This window comes from Leptinotarsa decemlineata, unplaced genomic scaffold, assembly GCF_025532065.1.
Source record: "Leptinotarsa decemlineata unplaced genomic scaffold, Ldec_3_MD MMD2_tig00001393_RagTag_RagTag, whole genome shotgun sequence".
NCBI classification, from domain to species: domain Eukaryota; kingdom Metazoa; phylum Arthropoda; class Insecta; order Coleoptera; family Chrysomelidae; genus Leptinotarsa; species Leptinotarsa decemlineata.
The window spans coordinates 12811336-12832485 of NW_027412562.1; the positions used below are offsets into that span (position 1 = coordinate 12811336).

Below are 21150 nucleotides of genomic sequence, written 5' to 3' on the forward strand. Positions count from 1 at the left end.
CTGTTTGCTCTTGAGGCTCTTGAGTTTCGTTAGTTAAACGTGTTTGCATTATAAAAATTCGTTATGAACATTTTACCTATCATTTCCATTTTCCTTAAAAACTAATATTTTCGAATAATGGTAGACATCTCAGGATAAATGTTGTTGAATTAACGTTATCATTATTATTTCTGCTTTGATAATTATTCATTTCAAATAATGGTGGACGAGCGGGTTTGATGTCGTCGAGTGAAACTACATTTTTATCAAGACTCGTTGCTCCGATCGACTTTCCACACGAGTACTTTTATTCATAAAATTGTCCAAGTAACCTTAATTTGTTGAAAAATATTGAAAACTATCTGTCATTTAAAACAACTGACTCCTGCATGAAAGCTCATCGAAGGAATTCATTTGTTTAGTCAATTACCAAAATTTGGATGATTTTGAATATTCACTTGAAAAGTTATCAAAGAAAAACATTTTTCATTTTGTAACTTCGAGGGCCCGTTACTTGGTAACGAAGGATTTTAGGAAAAAAAGTTATATGAAGTACTGGTGATATTTTGACCCCATCTATACATTCCCGAGAGGAAAAGAGGAAGTCCAGGGACACCCTGTATATATATATATATATATATATATATATATATATATATATATATATATATGAAAGTTTTATAATCGAAAATTTAATGTGTATACCTACAAAATTGAGATACGTTATCTCTGATGACCGATTCAACAAAAAAAAACATCACGTCATAGTTTTCCAGACAGTCTAAGGGGGTGGAAATGAGGTGGAAATTTAAAAAAATCGTATCACCAAAAATTGAATATTTACACCTACACCATTGGAAATCGTTATTCCTGATGACTCATTGAACAAAAAAACTTCGTCGGGGTTTTCCAGGCCGTCTGAATGGGAAAACTGAGGTGGAAACTTTTCAAAAATCATGTCATCGAAAATTGACTGTTCACCTACAAGATGGAGCACTGGATAAGTTAAAACTATTATAGAGATTGATATTTTAATAATTTCGAAATGGCAATAAATTATTGCAGGCAAAATCATATTTGGAGTATTGTATGTATCTGCTGTGGCTGCTCATCGTTCAACTCAGTATACCTCGAACTGCACTGTTTGAGAACTCTTTCATCTGAAGAACTGCATTTATGTGGAATAAACGTTTTTCCAAATGGATTTGATCTCCAGCAATACAAATCCAATGGGAATCCCTACTTTTGCACAAGCACCTCTCTGAGAGCACTTGAGGATTTTCCTGTAGTGCTTGTGTTTTGTCCTTTAAAAAAAACTGATCAAGAAGTTGACCCTAGTAATATGGCTGTAAACAAACCTAGGCTGAAAGAACACAAGAATAACGTTAAGAAAAAAAAGATAGTTACTTTTCCACTAAAATTGACAATGCCAGTAACAAAACTAAAGAGACGTGGAATATAGTAAACGAGTTGGGAAGAAAAAAAAAAGTGTTTTGCTGATAATTTTATCACTCTCCATCATGACTCAGTTGTGGTTGAACACCCTCCTGCTGTAGCAGACCTATTTGCCCATCATTTTGCAAGTTCTGCTAAAACTGTTATTTCCACACACTTAGGTCAAAATCTAACATTACCTTGTACAACCAGTACAAACATCAATATTGTACACTTATTTGAGAACGAACCGATTACTGAAGCTGAAATTCATGCTGCATTGGGATTAATGAAAAATAAAAATTCGAGGAATCAGATGACTTGTCACTACCAGTTGTTAAAGAAACATTTGACCGTATTATATCTCCCCTATCTGTATCTGTAGAGTTGGGAGGGTGAGTGTGAGCCCACAGCACTTAGGCCACATGTGACCCATTTGTATGACCCTAATGACCTAAATAACTACCGACAAATTTCATTACTTTCGAAAATGTATGAAAAAGTGGTGGCTACTAGAATGGTGAATTACTTTGAGTCAAATAATGTAATGATCAACGTGGATTTAGGAAAGATCGTTTCATAGAAACCGCTGGTTATGATTATCTCAATAACAGTGAATGAAATCAGAGAGCTAACACACATTTTTGTAGGCTCCTTAAAAATTGATGATTTTTCATTGGTGATACGTTGGTTTTTTGGAAAATTCTGTGCAACTGGATAATATCAATAGTGATGGTTCAGTTGATTCAATAATTAGTGGTTCGGCTGTTATTGGTGAAGCAGAAACTTGATGATAATTAACAATTTATTATCAAAATTCGTGAAATTTACCAATAAAAACCTTAGTTTCTTTTTTATTTTGCTCCAGGCAAAAACTATCAACAATATTCCATATCTACATACTTATCAGTATACAGTGTCGTGGAATTAATAAATTTCAAAGAGGATCATGACATGTTTAAAGTGTGAAAAATCTATTAATGATGATCAATTCTGTGTTTGCGATGGATGTCATCAAAGAATTCATTACACTTGTGCTGATCTTACTGCTTCTGAAATTAAATGTATGGTCTTGAAGACGAAAAGGGTACTCAAGTTTTTCTGTGATGAATGCTTGGAAGGTATCAAATTGGTTCCAGTTATGAAAAGACAGATTGAGGCCCTGGAGAAAAAGGTCAATGACTTGGTCACTAAAATAAATTCTAATCTGATAGATAACACCTCTGAAAACTCTTCTATAAACTTGGAAACGATGATATTCGAACTGGAAGAACGTCGCCGAAGGGCTAACAATTTAATGGTGTATAATATCCCAGAATCCTCTTCAACCATTGTTAAGGAGAAAATAGTTCACGATACTAATAAAGTTCGAGAATTTATTGAAGAATTGGGCTTCGATATTGAAGTCATAAAAGTAATCCGGGTCGGCAAATCTAGTAGCACTACTAGACCAATTAAAGTTTTGCTAAAAAACAATGATGATGTTCTGAATATCTTGAAAAACAAAAATAAAATTCAACATAATATAAAAGTTAGTTCTGACTTAACCATAACTCAGCGTAATTATTTGAAAGATCTGAGAGAACAACTCAACACCAGAGTTGCCAAGGGAGAGACCAATCTCACGATAAGGTATATCAATGGGATACCTAAAATTGTACAAAAAAACTAACTAAGGGTAACTCTCCAGTTAAAACAATGAAGGAAGTAGAGTTGTATTATCAAAATGTTCGTGGTATTAGAACTAAACTTAAAGATCTTGAGCAAAATGTAGCAATTAGTAACCATGACATCTTAGTACTCACAGAAACTCGGTTGAATGATGACATTGAAACTGAAGAAATAGGGTTATCAAATTATACGGTATTTAGGAAAGATCGATCGCCTCAAACCAGTTCCAAATCTAGAGGTGGAGGAGTCCTTGTGGCAATAAAAAAAAATCATTTCTCAAGATCCATTGTTGTTGAAGTGCAGAATGTAGAACAAATCTTTGTCTGTACAACGGTCCATGGCTTGGAAGTCATCATCGGTGCTGTTTACTTACCTCCAGCTTCCAATCTTGATTTGTACATAAACCACTGTGCCAGTGTTGAAAGTGTATTAGATAGGTTTCCTCAGCATAAATTCTTTTTATTAGGAGATTATAACTTGCCGAATATTGACTGGTTTAATGATGAGCTGGGTATATCTGCCCTTAACAATAACAATATTGCAGCTCAAACAATGATAGACTGCTTCTCTTTTTATAATCTCTTTCAATTAAATAATATTAACAATTGTTATGGTGTTATGTTAGATCTTTTATTTTCAAACGAACCTAATGACTGTATTGTAGAAGCGTCTAGTGACTGTTTGTTGCCATGTGATACCCACCATCCAGCGCTAGCAATAACAATATCAAATCCTAATGATTTTAAAGAGCTAGAATATGAAGATTTTCTTTTTGACTTCAAAAATGCGAATTATGTTGGCTTAAATTACTATCTAGCTGGCATTGATTGGGACTCATATCTTGGCAACATAACTGACATTAACCAAGTTACTGAAAGTTTTTATGATATTTTGTATAACGGGATACATAATTTTGTTCCTGCCGTCCGCCTCTCAAAGCCAAGATTTCCCCGTTGGTTTGACATTAATTTGAAGGTGCTAACTATGGAAAAGAAAAAAGCTCACAAAGCATACAAAACTAGCAAAAGTTGGGATGACTATCTGATATTTTCCAATATTAGAGCTCAGTGCAAATCAGCTTGCAAAGTAGGTTATGAAAATTACATTAAAACAGTTGAAAATAACATAGCATCTAACACTAAATATTTTTGGAACTTTGTGAATACCAAACGGAAAAATAATGGCTTACCTGAGACTATGTATAGTGATAATTTGACCTACGACAATGGTAATGATATTGCAAATGCATTCGCACAACAGTTTCAATCTGTGTACAAGCCTGATACTGTTGATGAAATTCCGACCTTCACCACGGATAAGACTGTGGAAATGAATAGTTGTGCAATTAGTTTGGAAATTATTTGTAATAAATTATCTCAATTGGATCCATATAAAGGTCCAGGACCTGACGGTATTACAACAATGTTATTGAAAAATTGTAGATTTACTCTGACAAAACCACTATGTTTGCTTTTTACAGCTTCACTCAGTCTAGGTGAGGTCCCTCTTGTATGGAAATCGAGTTACATAACGCCTATATATAAGTCTGGAGACAGAGCAAACATAAAAAATTTTCGCCCCATTAGCATATTGAGTGCTATACCTAAATTGATGGAAAGCATCATATGCGATAATATAAAGACCCCTCTGAATCAGGTTATAATTGATGAGCAACATGGTTTTTGCCAGGGCAAATCAACCAATACTAATTTGTTGCTCTACTCTCAGTATATCTTAAATGCTTTGGAGAAAAAACAGCAAGTGGATGTGATATACACAGATTTTTCCAAAGCATTTGACACAGTTAATCACAGGATTCTCGGTGCAAAATTGGAGGCAATCGGTTTCTTTGGGAATTTATTGAAATGGCTCACAAATTATCTATGTAACAGAACACAAGTTGTGAAAATTAAAGGATTTACATCTCAACAAATCTCGGTTAGCTCAGGAGTTCCACAAGGAAGCCATTTAGGGCCATTCCTATTTAATATCTTTGTCAACGATATCAAAACCAAAATTAGTCATTCTGAAGTATTAATGTTTGCTGATGACTTGAAAATATTCAAAACCATTGTATCCACAGTTGACTACGAACATATTCAGAATGACATTACATCTTTTACTGAATGGTGTGTAGACAATGATATGGACGTGAATGTGTCTAAATGCAAAAGTATGTCTTTTCCTAGATCACTTACTCATTACAACAATATGTATACTATAGCAGGCAAACTATTAGAATCGGTGAAATCCATACGAGATCTTGGTGTAGTGGTGGATGTCAAAATGGATTTTCACCTGCAGTATGAACAGATCTCTAGCAAAGCAATGAAAATGTTAGGCTTTCTATGCAGGACTACAAAAGACTTCACCAACATTAATTCTATCAAGTTATTGTATTTCGCTTTGGTTAGATCGATTACAGAATATTGTAGCTGTGTTTGGTCACCAACTTATGAAATTCATAAGTACACTATAGAAAAAGTACAAAACAAATTTATAAAATATATTGCCTTTAAGTTGTCTATACCTCTCAGTGATCACTCTTTTTCAGAAATTCGGTCTGTAACTGGTTTACCGAAACTTAGTTTACGCAGAGAACATATAGATATTATATTCCTTCATAAATTGCTAAATTTTAGAATTAATTGCTCAACTCTTCTTGCCCAAGTAAATCTGCATGTTCCCTCTAGAAAAACACGAAATAATCTAACCTTTGCAATAGATTACCATAGGTGTAACTATGGAATGCATTCTCCTTTATCAAGAATAGTCATAAACGGGAACAATACAAAATTCGATCTCTTTCATATTTCCGAGGACATTCTTAGAAATAAGTTAAGATATACTTATTCTTAAATTGCTTGTATCTGTCATTTACTTTTATTCTCGCTTCATTTCGATTCTCTATTATAACTGTTTAAATTGTTATTACTTATAATTAAATTAGATAAGATTTGTGTTAACAATCTGATATTTGTATAACTTATATTAAATGGGAGTTACCCGTGAATAAATAAATAAATAAATAAATAAATAAATAAAACATATATTCTGAAGTTGATGCCACTAATTTTGTAATTAGTATTTTTTTTGATCTGTCGATGGTATTTGACACTGTTTCACCAGATTCTCTATATATAAAGTTAGAGAGGTTTGGGTTTCCCCATAACATACTGACTTGGACAAAATCCTATATGAGTGGTCGGCATTTGAGAGTCAAATATAACAATATAACATTCTAGATGGAGTTGATATTACTGATGGAATAGCAATGTCACATGATGTTAAATTCCTAGGTACCATGTTAGATGAATCTTTAAATTGGGATATGCATATTAATGGGGTTTGCAAGAAACTTAATGCAGCATTCTTCACGATTAAGCAAATGAAATTGCTTTTAGATGAAAAATATCTCTCGAGTAAATATTTTGCAATGGCATGTCCGCATATTTCCTTAAATATAATGTCATGAGAATGTGGTAGAGATTTTGACCTAAGTGTGTGGAAATAGCAGTTTTAGCAGAACTTGCAAAATGATGGGCAAATAGGTCTGCTACAGCAGGAGGGTGTTCAACCACAATTGAGTCATGATGGAGAGTGATAAAATTATCAGCAAAACACTTTTTTTTTCTTCCCAACTCATTGTTTACTATATTCCACGTCTCTTTAGTTTTGTTACTGGCATTGTCAATTTTAGTGGAAAAGTAACTATCTTTTTTTTCTCAACATTATTCTTGTGTTCTTTCAGCCTAGGTTTGTTTACAGCCATATTGCTAGGGTCAACTTCTTGATCAGTTTTTTTTTAAAGGACAAAACACAAGCACTACAGGAAAATCCTTAAGTGCTCTCAGAGAGGTGCTTGTGCGAAAGTAGGGATTCACATTGGATTTGAATTGCTGGAGATCAAATCCATTTGGAAAAACGTTTATTCCACATAAATGTAGTTCTTCAGATGAAAGAGTTCTCAAACAGTGCAGTTCGAGGTATACTGAGTTGAACGATGAGCAGCCACAGTCCGTGGCATATTTCTGATATGTACCGCTCTTGGTGGAATCAAATGTGCCAAGTCACTTGAACACTTTCCAGGAAAGTATCTATAGAAAAGAGTCTCCAATCAGACGGATGGCTCTTTTCTGGATAAAATCCAGCAACTTCAGGGTATATTTGGAGCAGAGCTCCATACATGAGAACAATACTCCAAAGAAGGTCTGGTCTGAACTTTATAAAGCATCAAAAGTTGCTAAGGTGTGTACAGTTTTCTGATTCGGAACAGTGTTCCAAGCTTTTGAGAAGCAGCCTTTGCAATTTCGGTGACATGATTGTGCCTAGACATATTGGTGTCCATTTTAACCCCCAACAAACTTATCGAAGAAGAAAGCAGAATTGTCTGACCTGACATTATTATACCCGGTTCAGAGACATTTATCTTATTAAAGAAAACCGATGCCTGGGGTTTTGTGGCATTCAATTGAACCTGGATACTTTTACCCCAATTCGAAATCACTTCTAGATCCTCATCAAGATATGCAATCTCTTGATGCCGGTGAAGATGTGCCTCTTTAGATATTTTCCTTCCTTGGCAACATCGTCAGAAATCAACTTAATATTAATGCCCTTATTTACAACATTTTCTCTTTTGGGACACGAGACATCAAAACACCAAGAGAGGGACTCTAAGAAGAAAGAATTCATCATAAATAGTCATATCATATAACATTGGAAACCATATTGTAGTACTGAGTATAGTTCTTAATTCATTGATGCTGCTAGGATTGACACGTCTTTTCACTATAACTGATTTAACCGAACTTTTTTTTTCATTATTATTTACTTTTTGTTTTTACCAGTTAATATGTAGGATACAAGATCTGCAATGTTTGGTTGTACCCATACACAGTTATAAATTTCTTTACAGAAATTGATTACCATATAATCAATACTGGTGCTGGTAGTGTGATCGTTAATGGTGGTGAATATTCTTGTAGGGCCTAACATATCGAATTCCAATTCAAATGAGTTGAATAGATCCTTCAATAATTTGGTATTAGTATCATTCACCAGATAATCTATATTGAAGTCCCCACACAAAATTATATTTTCAGATTTATTCTCAACAAGTTTTAATGTATGTAACAGACAATCGAAAAATAGATTCAAATCTCCACTTGGATGTCTATAAATGGTGATAACTATAATTTTTAAGCTATTCACTTCACAACAAATTCCACATATTTCGATTTGAGACTGAAGAAATTTTTTTCAATGTAAGCATTTCCTATATTCAATACTTTTTTTACAAGGATACATACAATACTCCAAATATGATTTTGTCTGCAATAATTTATTGCCATTTCGAAATTATTAAAATATCAATCTCTATAATAGTTTTCAGTTATCCAGTGCTCCGACGAACAAACGATTTCAATATTATTATTATGAACAAATAATTCAACAGAGTTCAAATTATTCAAAAGGCCTTGGACATTGACATGACATAATTTGGTTTCACAAACTCCCAGACTATTATTTAAATCTAAAAAAGCTAAATTGCTAGGTGGAGCACTATTTTCACTGCCTAAATTTCCTTTGGAGCCTCTCGCCTCAGGCGAGGGCATAAAAAATTATTTTTAGATGCGTCTAGTATAGATTCTTCATGTTGTGTTGATTTTTAACAATCATTTGACCTTATTTCAAATTCAATTAGCAAGTTCCCATTCATTTGTGTATGTTCCATGTTTTCACTTGACATATTTTCATCAGTTTCAGCTGTCTGTTTACCATAATGTTCGGACTTGATATAATTTGCTAATGCTTTGCTTACAAAATATATACTAGATTTTTTCAGATTGTACCCACTTCTGTCAATATTTGAAGTTCTAATGTGATTATTGCAATCCGTGTTAGGAATCACACGTTAAAAGGTAAGACCTCGTTAGTCCTTAGCTCGCACAAGTTTCTCAACTTCTGAGAGTTGTCTTTCGTATGGGGGCGACAGCTGATCAACGGAAAAATATGTTTATTTTTAACATAAATAGATTTACAGACATTGAAGTGAATTTCTTTACACAAAGTTAAATTGTTTCTGTATATTCTACTATTTCCGCCGTCATCAAAACAATAAGGCTCTGCCATGATTATGATGTTTGTATGTGTATATTTTCATTTTTCTTGTCTTTATTTTTGGGGCATAACACTAAAATGTCTGCCCTCGTCACTTTTTTGAGCTTTCCTTTGCAGTTTTCAAAACTTCATCAAGGTTTGCATTAGCTTTGATAAAAGATTGGATCTTGTAATTTTCATACATATGATTCAGAAGATTCGTGGCTATATTTCTCCCATGATAGTTTGATATTACAATAGTAATTTTTAACATTCTCAATTTTGTTGAGTTCTGATGTATTATGTTCAATTTGTTTGCTAATTGTTTGAACTTTAATACGATCCGCCTTTTTCTAGTAGTCAGATGGAAAAAAAGTCTGGGTTCCTTTATCAGAACTTATTTTTGTGTGTTTTAGATTTTTCATATTGTCTTCATCCACACCAGCGCTTGGTGAAGCAGTTAAGGTACATTTATTTTTCATTTGCTTATTGGTTAGAGTATTAGAATCTTTTAATAAAATCATTTTATTTATTTATTTTATTTTCCATTTCTTTGATAGTCGTTTTTTGTTTTTCTTGTAAGTTATTCATCTCTGTGTCTATATCCTCTGCTTATTGCAGATAATAATTTTTTCTTTTATCAACTTTTCAATGTATTTGTTTTTCACCTCGCCATCATCCACAAGTTCTGTTATAGTTTTTTCAAGAAGGCTGGTCTCCTGATCACTTACATCTTCATGTTTCCAGCATACTATTTTATTGTCTTTCAAAAATACCACTTTTTTGTGAGGCACTTGTAAACAACTCTAATGGAAGATGCCCGAACAGTTGGTGCAAACATAATGCGAAGTAGGTTTAAGTTTTACAACATTTATAATTCATTATTTACTAAGTAATTTTCCATTACTGCTAAAGTGTTTACAGTTCATTGGCACATGGGATACTCAATGAATGAACTATATGTAACCTATGACGTGTTTTATACCACTTTCACTTTGAAAATGATTAAATTTTACTTTACAACATACACTATCTACATTAGAACTTACGAAATGATCTCTAGTTGTTGTTTGGACATTTTGATTGCAACTGAAGGTGAAGTTCCAGCTGGTACAGGAATAGCTGATGAGATTTTTGTTTTCCTGGATAAAAATTCTTTAAGAGTGAAAGATTTTGGCCGATGATAGGGAAGAGAAACATTCATTTCTCTTACCATTCTCTGAGATTCAGACTGAATTTCTCGTCTCTGTTTGGCAGCTTCTTTTCCAGTCATCTGAAAAAATCAACAGTGATTAGACAATGAGGATACGTTACATGAAAAATAAATAAAGAATATATAAAAAGCAACACACACTGAAATTGAAGTTTCAGTTGGGTTATTTGTCCCTAATCTGATCATATTATTCACAGAGTGTAACCTTTCACAAAGGAGCTATCTGGGTTATAGCTATTTTGTTTTGTTAACCTTTAGACCAGTGCTGAAGCCTTCGAAAAAGATACAAGTGAAAGAAAATAGTACTGGAATTGGCCGCGGTGGTAGTGCGCCCGACTCACGATCGGAAGATCGTGGGTTCGATTCCCACCTCGACCAGATATTTTTCTCGAGAGAATTTATCTGGTTGAAGCTGGGATGATTATGCAACCGTATTAGGAATTACACGTTAAAAAGTAAGACCTCGTTAGTCCTTAGCTCGCACAAGTTACGCAACTTCTGAGAGTTGTCGTTCGTATGGGGGCGACAGCTGATAAATGGAAAAACAGATTTTAAACAGATTTTTTTTTTTTTAAACAATAGGATGAAACCCACTGGAAGCGGGAGAAAATATGACAAAAACTGAAGGAAAAATAATTTACAGGCGATCTGAGATCGGGAAGTGGAAGGAGGTGAGTTTTTATGGATAAAAAACGGCTTATCGCGATTTCCGGCAAAACAACAAGTCATATGGAAAAAAGTTGAATGGCAAAGTTTTAGGGAATAAAAATGTCTACACCTTTTGTATTGACACTTTTTTACATAAACTCGAAATTTATGCGAAAAACTCAAATAACCGATTTTTTGTTTTTTTATTTCTTCGTTCTACAAAAATAATTCGTCACCAAGATTGTTGAAAACTTATCTTTTTATGACCCAAACACACCATAGTTTTTGGGATCCAAAATATGTAATTTTCCCCTATTTTGATTTAAAATCGAAAAAAACCCTGATTTCCAATCGAAAATTCTCACGTCAAAATATCCAAAATATATCAAATATTGATTTGATTTACATTACTATTGCAAATTTTCTCAGAAAATTTAAAAAAAAAAACTATAAAAATCGACTTCTAAACATGGTTTTTCATTATGTAAAATTTTAAGCTGTTTATTAAAATTGTCACTTTAATTAATCGAAAAATGTAAGATTCCATGTTGCATTGATGAACAAAAAAATACTAATAGAGATATACTACTAAAACTAACAACCAAATAAGTTGATGAAGGTAATACTTTAAAAGACATACAATATTTTTAGAAACTTGTAGGATCTTTAAAAAATTATATTTGTAGATGTCTATTTATTCGTCAAACTTTTCTCTACACACCCAGAACCAGAAACCGTAATCCTGACCGATATTTCCAACACATCAAAAGTGGGCACTACTGGAAGTAGAAAGTTGAGAAAGGACATTGAAACATTTTATGCTTGGTTTTCATTGCGATAACGGATTCAGCTTAGATATTTTCCGGTGTTCTCCGGTAGACATGAACGGATATAACGCAAATACCAGTTTAACAGAAAATACAACTCAACAGAATATGCTACAGAAGTACATGAAAATTATAAAAATGGAGAAGAATAGAATGACATCTGAAGAAAAGTCCATGAAATTAATTGAATAGAACTGGCCGATACCTAATGAAAATCCATATTAAAAAACTAATTAAAACTAATTAAAACTAATTAGTTTTTTTTGTCCATGAAATTGCTAGACTGTCAAAACACTCAAAAACTAATTGAAAATGAATAAAACAAAAAGTTTCATGTGATGCCAGATTTCAGTCAGAGTATCCAAAATTTCAATGGAGAATCGTTACGGAAGCCCACAATGGATTGGCTTTCCAGTTTGAATCATGCAGCAGTTTTACATAATTTAGTTTACAAACTGCAAAGAAATGGTATTAGAAAAAGCTTCTGAAATGAAGATTTTCGAAGATTTGAAAATCAAATTTAAGAAAACTTTTCATTTCGAAATGAGCAGATGAAAAAGATACCGAGGTAGGAATGAATCAATTTAATCTTATTTCCAAGGTAAAGTCACTCTTTGTCATGCTCTTGGTTATAATAATGACAAAACCAAAAAAACAAGTTGTTATAGGCTTGTATTACAAAAACATTATTTCTGGTTCACTTGCCATTAAAACGTTAGAATATGATGAATTGTTACATGAAATTATTCGATTCGAAAAAATCATGGATGTCACGATCAGAAGTTTGGACGGAATGGTCAACACGAAAAATGTTATAATAGAGGAACCAATTGGAACAACAATAAAAATTTACATGAAACATATAATTATTCAAAAAATAAAAGTGACGCCCACTACAGGAAATAATGTACAGACTAGAAGAGAAAACCAAGGAATATCTACTAATTTTAGTGTAATTTTTTCTGATGCAAGTAGAGAGGTCATATAAAGATATGTGATGAGTTTTAATATCGCTGAAGGACAAAATAACGATGTTGACAATTTGCAGGCACAATTTTTAGTATATGGACCATTTAACGGTGCTGATCCTGTTCAAAAATTCATCAAACAAGTCAAAATCAAGGATCTATTCACTGTTTCAGCTTTTGTTGATTCTACAATAAAAAAACGGTAGTGATATCCAATCATTTGAAATGTTCAGAGACTTATCAGAGCTTGTAAGCTTTTGGAAGACAGAGCACTTTGAGTAAACAGACGAAAATCTTGATAAATATAGATGAAGTTCGAGGTCAAATCTCGAGTATCTAAATCGTCGGGCGTAAAAGGCTAGTGATAGACTTAAGAAAATTGAACTCTCAAACTATAGCGAAAAATTTTCCAATGCAGCATGTTGACAATTGTTGTGAATTACTTACTGGAAGTAAATTGTTTCAAACGTTAGACTCTGTCAGGCTATTTGCAAATGTATCTTGATGAACAGTCAAAACATAAAACTGTATTTATTTATCCAGATGACAATGCATAATTTGAAAGAATGTTTTGGTTTGGTTACTGCTCCATTTGAATTTTCGATACTTATGACTTTGGCGTTAAGTTTCCTGAGAAACACGATCGCATCATATTTGGACGATATTTTGATCAAAGCAGTGAGTTGGTTGGACAAGCTTGACAAACTAAAAGCAAACTAAAGCAAACCTAACTTCCAAATTGTATAAATGTAAATTTGGAAAGGAATCTGCAAAATTTTTGGGTTTTCAACCGACAGAAAAAGGTTTATTACCTGGTACAGTTGCTCCTATTCTACAATTATACAATCTCAAAGAAAACATTGTTACCATATATTGCTAGGTGGTTTCCAACATTATCTGAGTATTTATTCGAAATTAGACATAGAAGTGGAGACAAAATGTCCCATGTAGATAGTTCAAGTCCTTCTCCAGTAGAAAATGTTCATAATTCATGAAAATGTTCATGATAATTCCTGAAATAAACTAAAACTAAACTAAAAAATAAACTAAATTGTTGAAATGTTGAGCAAAGATGAACAAGAAAGAACTACGAAGAGAATAATATGAGTGAAGGATATGAAATAGACACAGGAAGACTGCATAAGAGAGTTAAAGTAAACAAAGAAATGAAGCATTTGTATGTTATTGCCGATTCAAGTAGAGAGGCAGAAATTGTACATCATCAAAAAGGACAAGTCATTGGATCATACTGGTTCAGCGGTATGAGGAGATATGTGAAAAAGCACATACAAAGCTGTTTCGAATGTTTATTAGCAAAGGTTCCCTATGAAAAGAAGCCAGGAAGAGTACACCCACCGATCGACCCACAGACAGACCAATGATTAAGTTGCATATAGGTTAGCTTGAACCTTTTTCTAAGAATACCACAGAGAAAATGTACATATTAGTCATCGTTGATGCTTTTTCAAAATTCGTGAAACTTTATGCACGGAGAAGTAAACAGTCAGAAGAAACAATCACAAAAATTAAACTTTTCATTGTAACATATTTTTAATGAAATTCTAAAAGGTTTCAAAATTCTAGGGTAGCGCCGCGAAAGAACACCATGTAGGTATATGAAATATCACACATGCCAATTTATTTCGTTCTCCGGTTAAAATGAACAATTTCAATTGTGGCCTGGGTCTGCGAATCTTATGGAAAAAACCGTATGGTATGTTTCGGTCGATGGAACAGTGACTGTGTAAATTACGGATAGATTGGATGAATAGTGCCTATCGTATCGTTATTAACGTATTTTTCACCATTTCATTCCAAATCGGCGAATTTCATTTTGGGTTATAGTATTTTCTGGATGTCGCCGAATTTTCTTTAATAATAGACGATATAAGTCTGTGGTATATTAGTATTCAACGTCTCAGGGTTTCGTCGGGTTTTTGCACATGAAGCGTTTTATGATACTATTTTTTGGAACTAAGAAGAACGAGTTCTATTTATCTTTGATCCAACATAGGACAGCTGATGCGGGAATTGATAAAGTATTACCTTATCTCGAGGAATGTCCCTATTGGATTCGCTTAAGGACATAGTGATAAGTATAACCCAGTAGATGTTTCTTTATTTTTTTGCCTAGTGCACGCACATAAGGAAAACACTTGCTGTGCATGAACAATTCGAGTATTATAATATATTTACTAATATTATAGAGACCAATTTTTTTAATTTCAACTAACCTATGGTTTGACAAGTAAGCTAATTGGATTTATTGATTTCAACTTTAAGAGAGGTGTATGTTTTATTTTGTTATAAATCACTTGGCGCCCTCTCATGCATTTTCTTGTCTAATAATAATAAGACCCACACCCGACTCCACTGAGATATTAGTCGGTGCATACACCTAAATCAACGGTCGGCAACAGGCGGACCGCGGTCTGCTTGCGGACCGCAAAAATTCGAACATCGGACCACCAAATATTGTAATGTGTTATATACCAACTATAAAAATTAATACGTATATAAGGTATACTATACCTTTATTAATTGAAGTAATATTTTTAAGCCACATACAATTCAACTAAGTATGTACTTATTTTATTTCAAGTTGCCTAGTAAACCTGTTTTGCAAGTACCTACAACTGGTATGGTTTTATTAGTTTCCTATCTATCCTGTGTGTATATGTGTTTGTGCGCGCTTGCCACTATTTTGTTTTGTTGAAACAAGCGCGAGCGAGTATCAAAATCGGGGGTGCGGGCGAATGGGCGGGGGAAGCAGACTGTCAGTCGAAACGCAAACCACAGGGCAACCATTCATTTGTTTTGTGATTTTTCGCGTTTTCATAATATTTTCGTACCTATGCTAATATGGATTCTAAAAAGCGTGAAGTGGACAGTGAAAATAGGAGTTTCTGGCAGAATGGACTGAACAATATTGTTTTACGCTGCCTAATAGGCCTCAAACGGTTCCAGTATGCTTTGTATGCAATAAAACTGTTGCTCTTGTTAAGAGTCGTAATTTGAAGTGACACTACAAAACAAATCATCAGCAATTTCTCTTGGCAGTAAGGCTCGTAAAGAAAAACTTCAATCTCAGTTCTCACAAAAAAAAAGCACATGATTACTAGTTCGTTGCATAAGCAAGCAAGAAAAATCCACAGAAGCAGCGCTACGTGTGTGCTGGACGCTTAATAAACAGCAGAAACCATTTTCAGATTCTGAGATGGTGAAAAAATGTATGTTAGAAGTAGTCATGGTACTTTTTGAAGAAAAAGAGATGTCACTTTATTTCAAAGTATTTAATTATCAGTGTGAAGTAATACACGAAAAACAGAAATTTTTGCTGCTGATATTAAAAACACTCTTCTTGAACTTCCGTAAAAGGCACCTTGCTACGCCATAGCATTTGATGAATCATGTGACATTGTTGATGATGAACAAATGTCTATTTTCGTAAGATTTCTTGATATTGAGTATCAGATTTTTAGGGAAGAGTTGCTAGCAATATTGCCATTGAAAAGGCAGCCCTTTGTGGAAAACTTAGTGCTACACTGAAAGAAGTGATGTGAGCTTGGTCAAGTTGATTAATTTTATGAGATCTCATTCTGCTCTTCAGCACCAACATTTCAAGGAGTTTCTTTCTGACAGCGTATTCTGACTAAACTGCAACAAATGTTCGTTGGCTAAGTAAAGGTCAAGTTTTTGAAAGTTTCTGGCTGATAAAAGAAGAAGTAATCCCCTTCTTGCAAAACTTAGATATGGAGAGAGCCAGAAAGCACAAAAATCGTAATATGCTGGTCGTGGCACAGGTGGGGCACCCCATACAACACGGTCATATGGGGTACACCCTGTACATCATTAAAGATGGCATAAAAATAAAATCACCCCAAATTTATAATTTTTCTTTTTCTTGATGTATTATTAAAGTTAAATGAAAGTAAAATTTTTTTCTATGATTTTATACTAAGTAAGTAATTCTATGTAGTTTTTCATAATTATACTTATACTAGAGGGAAGAGAATGTATCATGTCTGGAATTTCTTTTATGTGTACCTTAACATTTGACGTTTTCTCTGTAGTCTTACATCTATTTTTTTTCTTATATGGAGTTGGGTTTATCATTTTGTCTTCAAGTGCATTTTCATTATTATCATTACCAATTTCTGTCTCATGATAATCGTCATCACTATCTGAGTCACATAAAGCTGTCCATCTGGATTTCTGTAACAAAATATTTAAAATTTCATAAATTATTGTCAAAGTGAATATTTACCTCGTGAACTGAATTTTCTGGAACAATTTTTCCATTATGATCAGTGTTAACCAAGGATTCGTGACTTTTGGATACCTCATAAGAATGGCTCTCAGGGCCGAAGGTACTTTCCTCTTCACCCAGATCAGAGTCACTATCTAGAATAGCCCACCGTTTAGACTTCTTTTTAGTTTCAACTGCGATCTGTGATACTGAATGATTTTCTAAACCAGTTACTGAAATGATATGTTCAATGCATTGCGATTTTTCCTGATAAACTTCAAAAAGTTTTCCTGAAGATGAATTTTTGTCGAAATCCTCGGAATCACTATCAGCAATAACTTGACGTTTATTCCCAATCCTATTTATATTTAAATCTTCTTCAACACTAGGTTCAAATTCATCCCTATCATTATGCTGTTTTCCGACAAAATTTTCAGATTCTTTAAATAAGAGTAAACTCTCATTACTTTCTGATACATCAAAATTGTTGCAAAATACTTCCATATGTTCGTTACCACTTTCAACGACTCGATTATCATTGACTTCTTTTTCCATTTTTACAATTGCGATAGTTAAGATAAGTTGAAAATAAAATATTTCATTTGAATTCTACTCTTCCGCATCACATAACCTAGAACCTCTCAGGCAATCAAATATTTGGCGGGTGTTTATCTGACGCACATAAACATAACAAACTAAAAAAACAGCTTATTGCATCATGTCGATAGATGGCGCAAGATGAACAGGGAAAGGTAGATTGTATTACTCCGAAGTGTTGCCAATACCAAGAAAACTAAAAAAACGTCAACTCATCAATGAAAATACATGAGAAAACAGTAGGTAAAGTAAAAAAGGCAAATTTTATACTGTTCTCATGTAATTTAAACAATCTTACACTTTTATCAGTCACCAGGACTCACATACAACAAGTAATGTAAATTATTTGTTTAGTAAAATATCTACAAAATTTTCTTTTCCTGTCTGCCCAGTTACATCAACAATAATAGCTCTAACTTTTGTACGGCCGTTTCGCAATTTTCAAATCTAGACATACAGCGCAAATCAATTTATTCAAATGAAATGCAATATTAAAAGACAGATTATGTTCAGCAATAAAGCAGGCCATTTCCCTTAGCTTTGATTTTTGTATTTTGTGAATTGGAAGCTGAGGACAACATTGATGTCAGTTTTTGTTGCTTTTGTAATTTCAAACACAATTCTTCGCGTGTTCGTTGGATATTTGTGTCGTAACAGTTCGTGTATACCACATTTTTAGTCACAATTATCCGCGAAACAGAAAAAATTCAGTGCTATTCCTCAACCAGCCTTTGAACTTATCATCTTTTAACCACGAATTTATAAATTTCATTCCACATTCTTCTTTTTAAAAGGACCTATTCAATATAAACGACCGAATTACATAATATATTTCACTAATTCAAAATTCAAAAACTGTAGCCACAACACAATACGCTATATAAGAGAGCTTTATCCTGTAGCTGTCATTTTTCTACTGAGATTTCCCCGTGCATAAAAATAAGTTTGTCAAACACATATTATTATGGTTGGGATTTCCCTTATTGAATCCCGACAAGAGAAAATACTGTCATCTATTGTAATTGCGCTGAACGCTGAGCGCTGAACGCTATTTGAAAAACAGTGAAAATCAGGTATGAATAGGGACATCGATATGAAAACAACTAGTCCATTGTGATATACTGTTTGGAACCTTTGGTGTAGTAATGAATATTACTGGAGTTTTTTCCCATCTTCCTCTTGAAGATGATCACTTGGTGATCGAAACACGTTGAGGTGTAAAAATAACGATTTGGTGTTGGGAAAAAACTCCAGTAATATTCATTAATTAGTCCATTGTTAAAATAGTAGGGTTGGTAACACTGCTCTGCACCTTGAATCTCGCTTCAATCTCAGAGTAACAATAGACTCTGCAATAGACAATAGAGAGGCCTTTTGCATCCTTACATTGAAGGCAGCATAACTTTGTTTACGGGAAGTAAGTTGGACCATAAAACAGTGGCTGGTTTAGTTGATACCCGGAGGGATATTATATATTTATAAAATAAATCATTTCAGGTGAAAATATATTGTGTTCAAATAGTTCCTACAGGAAATCTGATTTACTATTAATGATTATGGAAATGTGGCCAGTTTTTCTACCACCTACTAGATTTTCATTTATGTATGGCTTTATAATAAAGCACGTGGTTTACTGGGCTAAAATTATATTATTTCAAATGAACTAAATCTGTTTTAAATCTGTTTTTCCGTTAACCAGCTGTCGCACCCATACGAACGACAACCCTCAGAAGTCGAAACTTGTGCGAGCTAAGGATTAACGAGGTCTTACCTTTTAACGTGTGATTCCTAACACGGGTTGGACGATAGCAAGTGAAGATCGATCGTTCAGACTAGGGCTTGAACCACCGACCAACACGGCAGTCAATTCGAGTGAGTGAACAAATCACCCATACCGAACCGCCTGGCTACCGACCGACCTAACTAATCCATAACAATGATAAATGTTAATTTCAAAAGTAATGAACTTTGATTCATATAATAAGAATTTTCGATTAGGGAACATTTATAGTTACGATTGAGGTTTGATATTATTATGTGATTTCATTCAAAATTGGTATCTAGGGGTCTTTGTGGACCGACATTATTATATTTTCAATGATCATTTTTTTGATCTTATTCTTATAAAGTTTTTGAAACTAGGTTCCCAGCAAACACACTTGTTACATTTACGTAAATATGACATAAAATTAACGAAACATGTGTACTCGTATGTAATACATTTATGTAACTACTTCATTTTATTTCTAAGATACTTTTACCCCATATTTACATAATAATAATAATATTCATTAACTAAATATTTACAATGGTGAATAAATAAAAGAAAACCCACAATAGTAAAACTTGTGCGTGGGCATAAATAATTTACTTATGATGCACTGTTTGGAACCTTTGGTGTAGTAATGAATATTACTGGAGTGTTTTCCCAACACCAAATCGTTATTTTCAACACCTCGACACGTGTTTCGATCACCAAGTGATCATCTTCAAAGAGGAAGATTAAACTGGAAACTAACGCGAAGCTAACGCTACTTATGCTATATAGATATCCCATACAGGTAAAACATCCAGGTGTACCACCCATACAGGTATACCAACCTAAATTAATTTTACAATTTTGCCTTACCTATTATTTTACAATATATGTTTATATAAAACAATTTTCAGCTATATAAAAATTCATTTCACAATATTGCCTATCTAAATTTATCTATCAGTAAACCCAACAATATTATTTCAACAAGCTATGTAATATACTCTTTGGTATAGGTCCGTCATCGTTATTCATAATATTATTGTGTTTACTTATTTCTACACTCTCATAGGCATCTAGTTGCCTGTTGTTGTTAACTTGTCTAACTAATCTTAATGAACTGAAGTCTATGGAATGGTTTTGTTGCAAAATATGATGGGCGACTACTGATTTTTCAGGTCTTCCATATTTTAAGTGTGCTATGTGTTCCTTATATCTTACTTTAATAGATCTTTTTCTCTGTCTATAATATTTTGCATCGCAGTCCTTACATTCAATTTCGTAAATTCCAGACTTTTCCGAATTCTCGACTTTGTCTTTTGGACTTCCCAAAAGGCTCTGTAGTGTATGACTTGTTTTAAAAACCACCTTCATACCTAATTCCTTGAAAATCTTTCCAAAGCTCCTCGTATATTGGTGGTATGGAACTGAGATGTATTTATTCTGGTTTTTGTCCTTTCTGAAAGTCGAGATTTCGTTCATTCTTAACCTAAACTTCTCTTCCTTATTATGTCATCTACAATACCCCTCGAGAAACCGTTAGTGGCTGCTATTTCCTGTATTGTACGTCTTTCTTTTGTGAACCTATCATGTGTTAGATGGAAAGTCAAAAGAAGATGCACTAAAAAATTCAACCCAGCATGTTTGTGCTGTCCACAGTGATGTGAACTGTCAGGAATATACCTGTACGTGCTTGTTTCTTTTCT

The 21150-nt window shown here is 33.5% G+C and overlaps 1 protein-coding gene across 1 annotated transcript in view; it reads right to left on the reverse strand.

Annotated features, from left to right (window-relative positions):
- LOC111506266 (uncharacterized) overlaps nucleotides 1-17773 on the reverse strand; it is a 34514-nt gene extending 16741 nt beyond the window's left edge. The window contains exons 1-3 of the mRNA XM_023161291.2: nucleotides 17110-17773; nucleotides 16890-17057; nucleotides 10236-10459 (exon numbers count right to left, since the gene is read on the reverse strand). Of these exons, the coding sequence (XP_023017059.2) occupies nucleotides 10236-10459; nucleotides 16890-17057; nucleotides 17110-17646 (929 nt within the window). The 5' untranslated portion in view covers nucleotides 17647-17773. The remainder of the gene's footprint in view (nucleotides 1-10235; nucleotides 10460-16889; nucleotides 17058-17109) is intronic.
- Between the last annotated feature and the right edge of the window lie 3377 nt (nucleotides 17774-21150).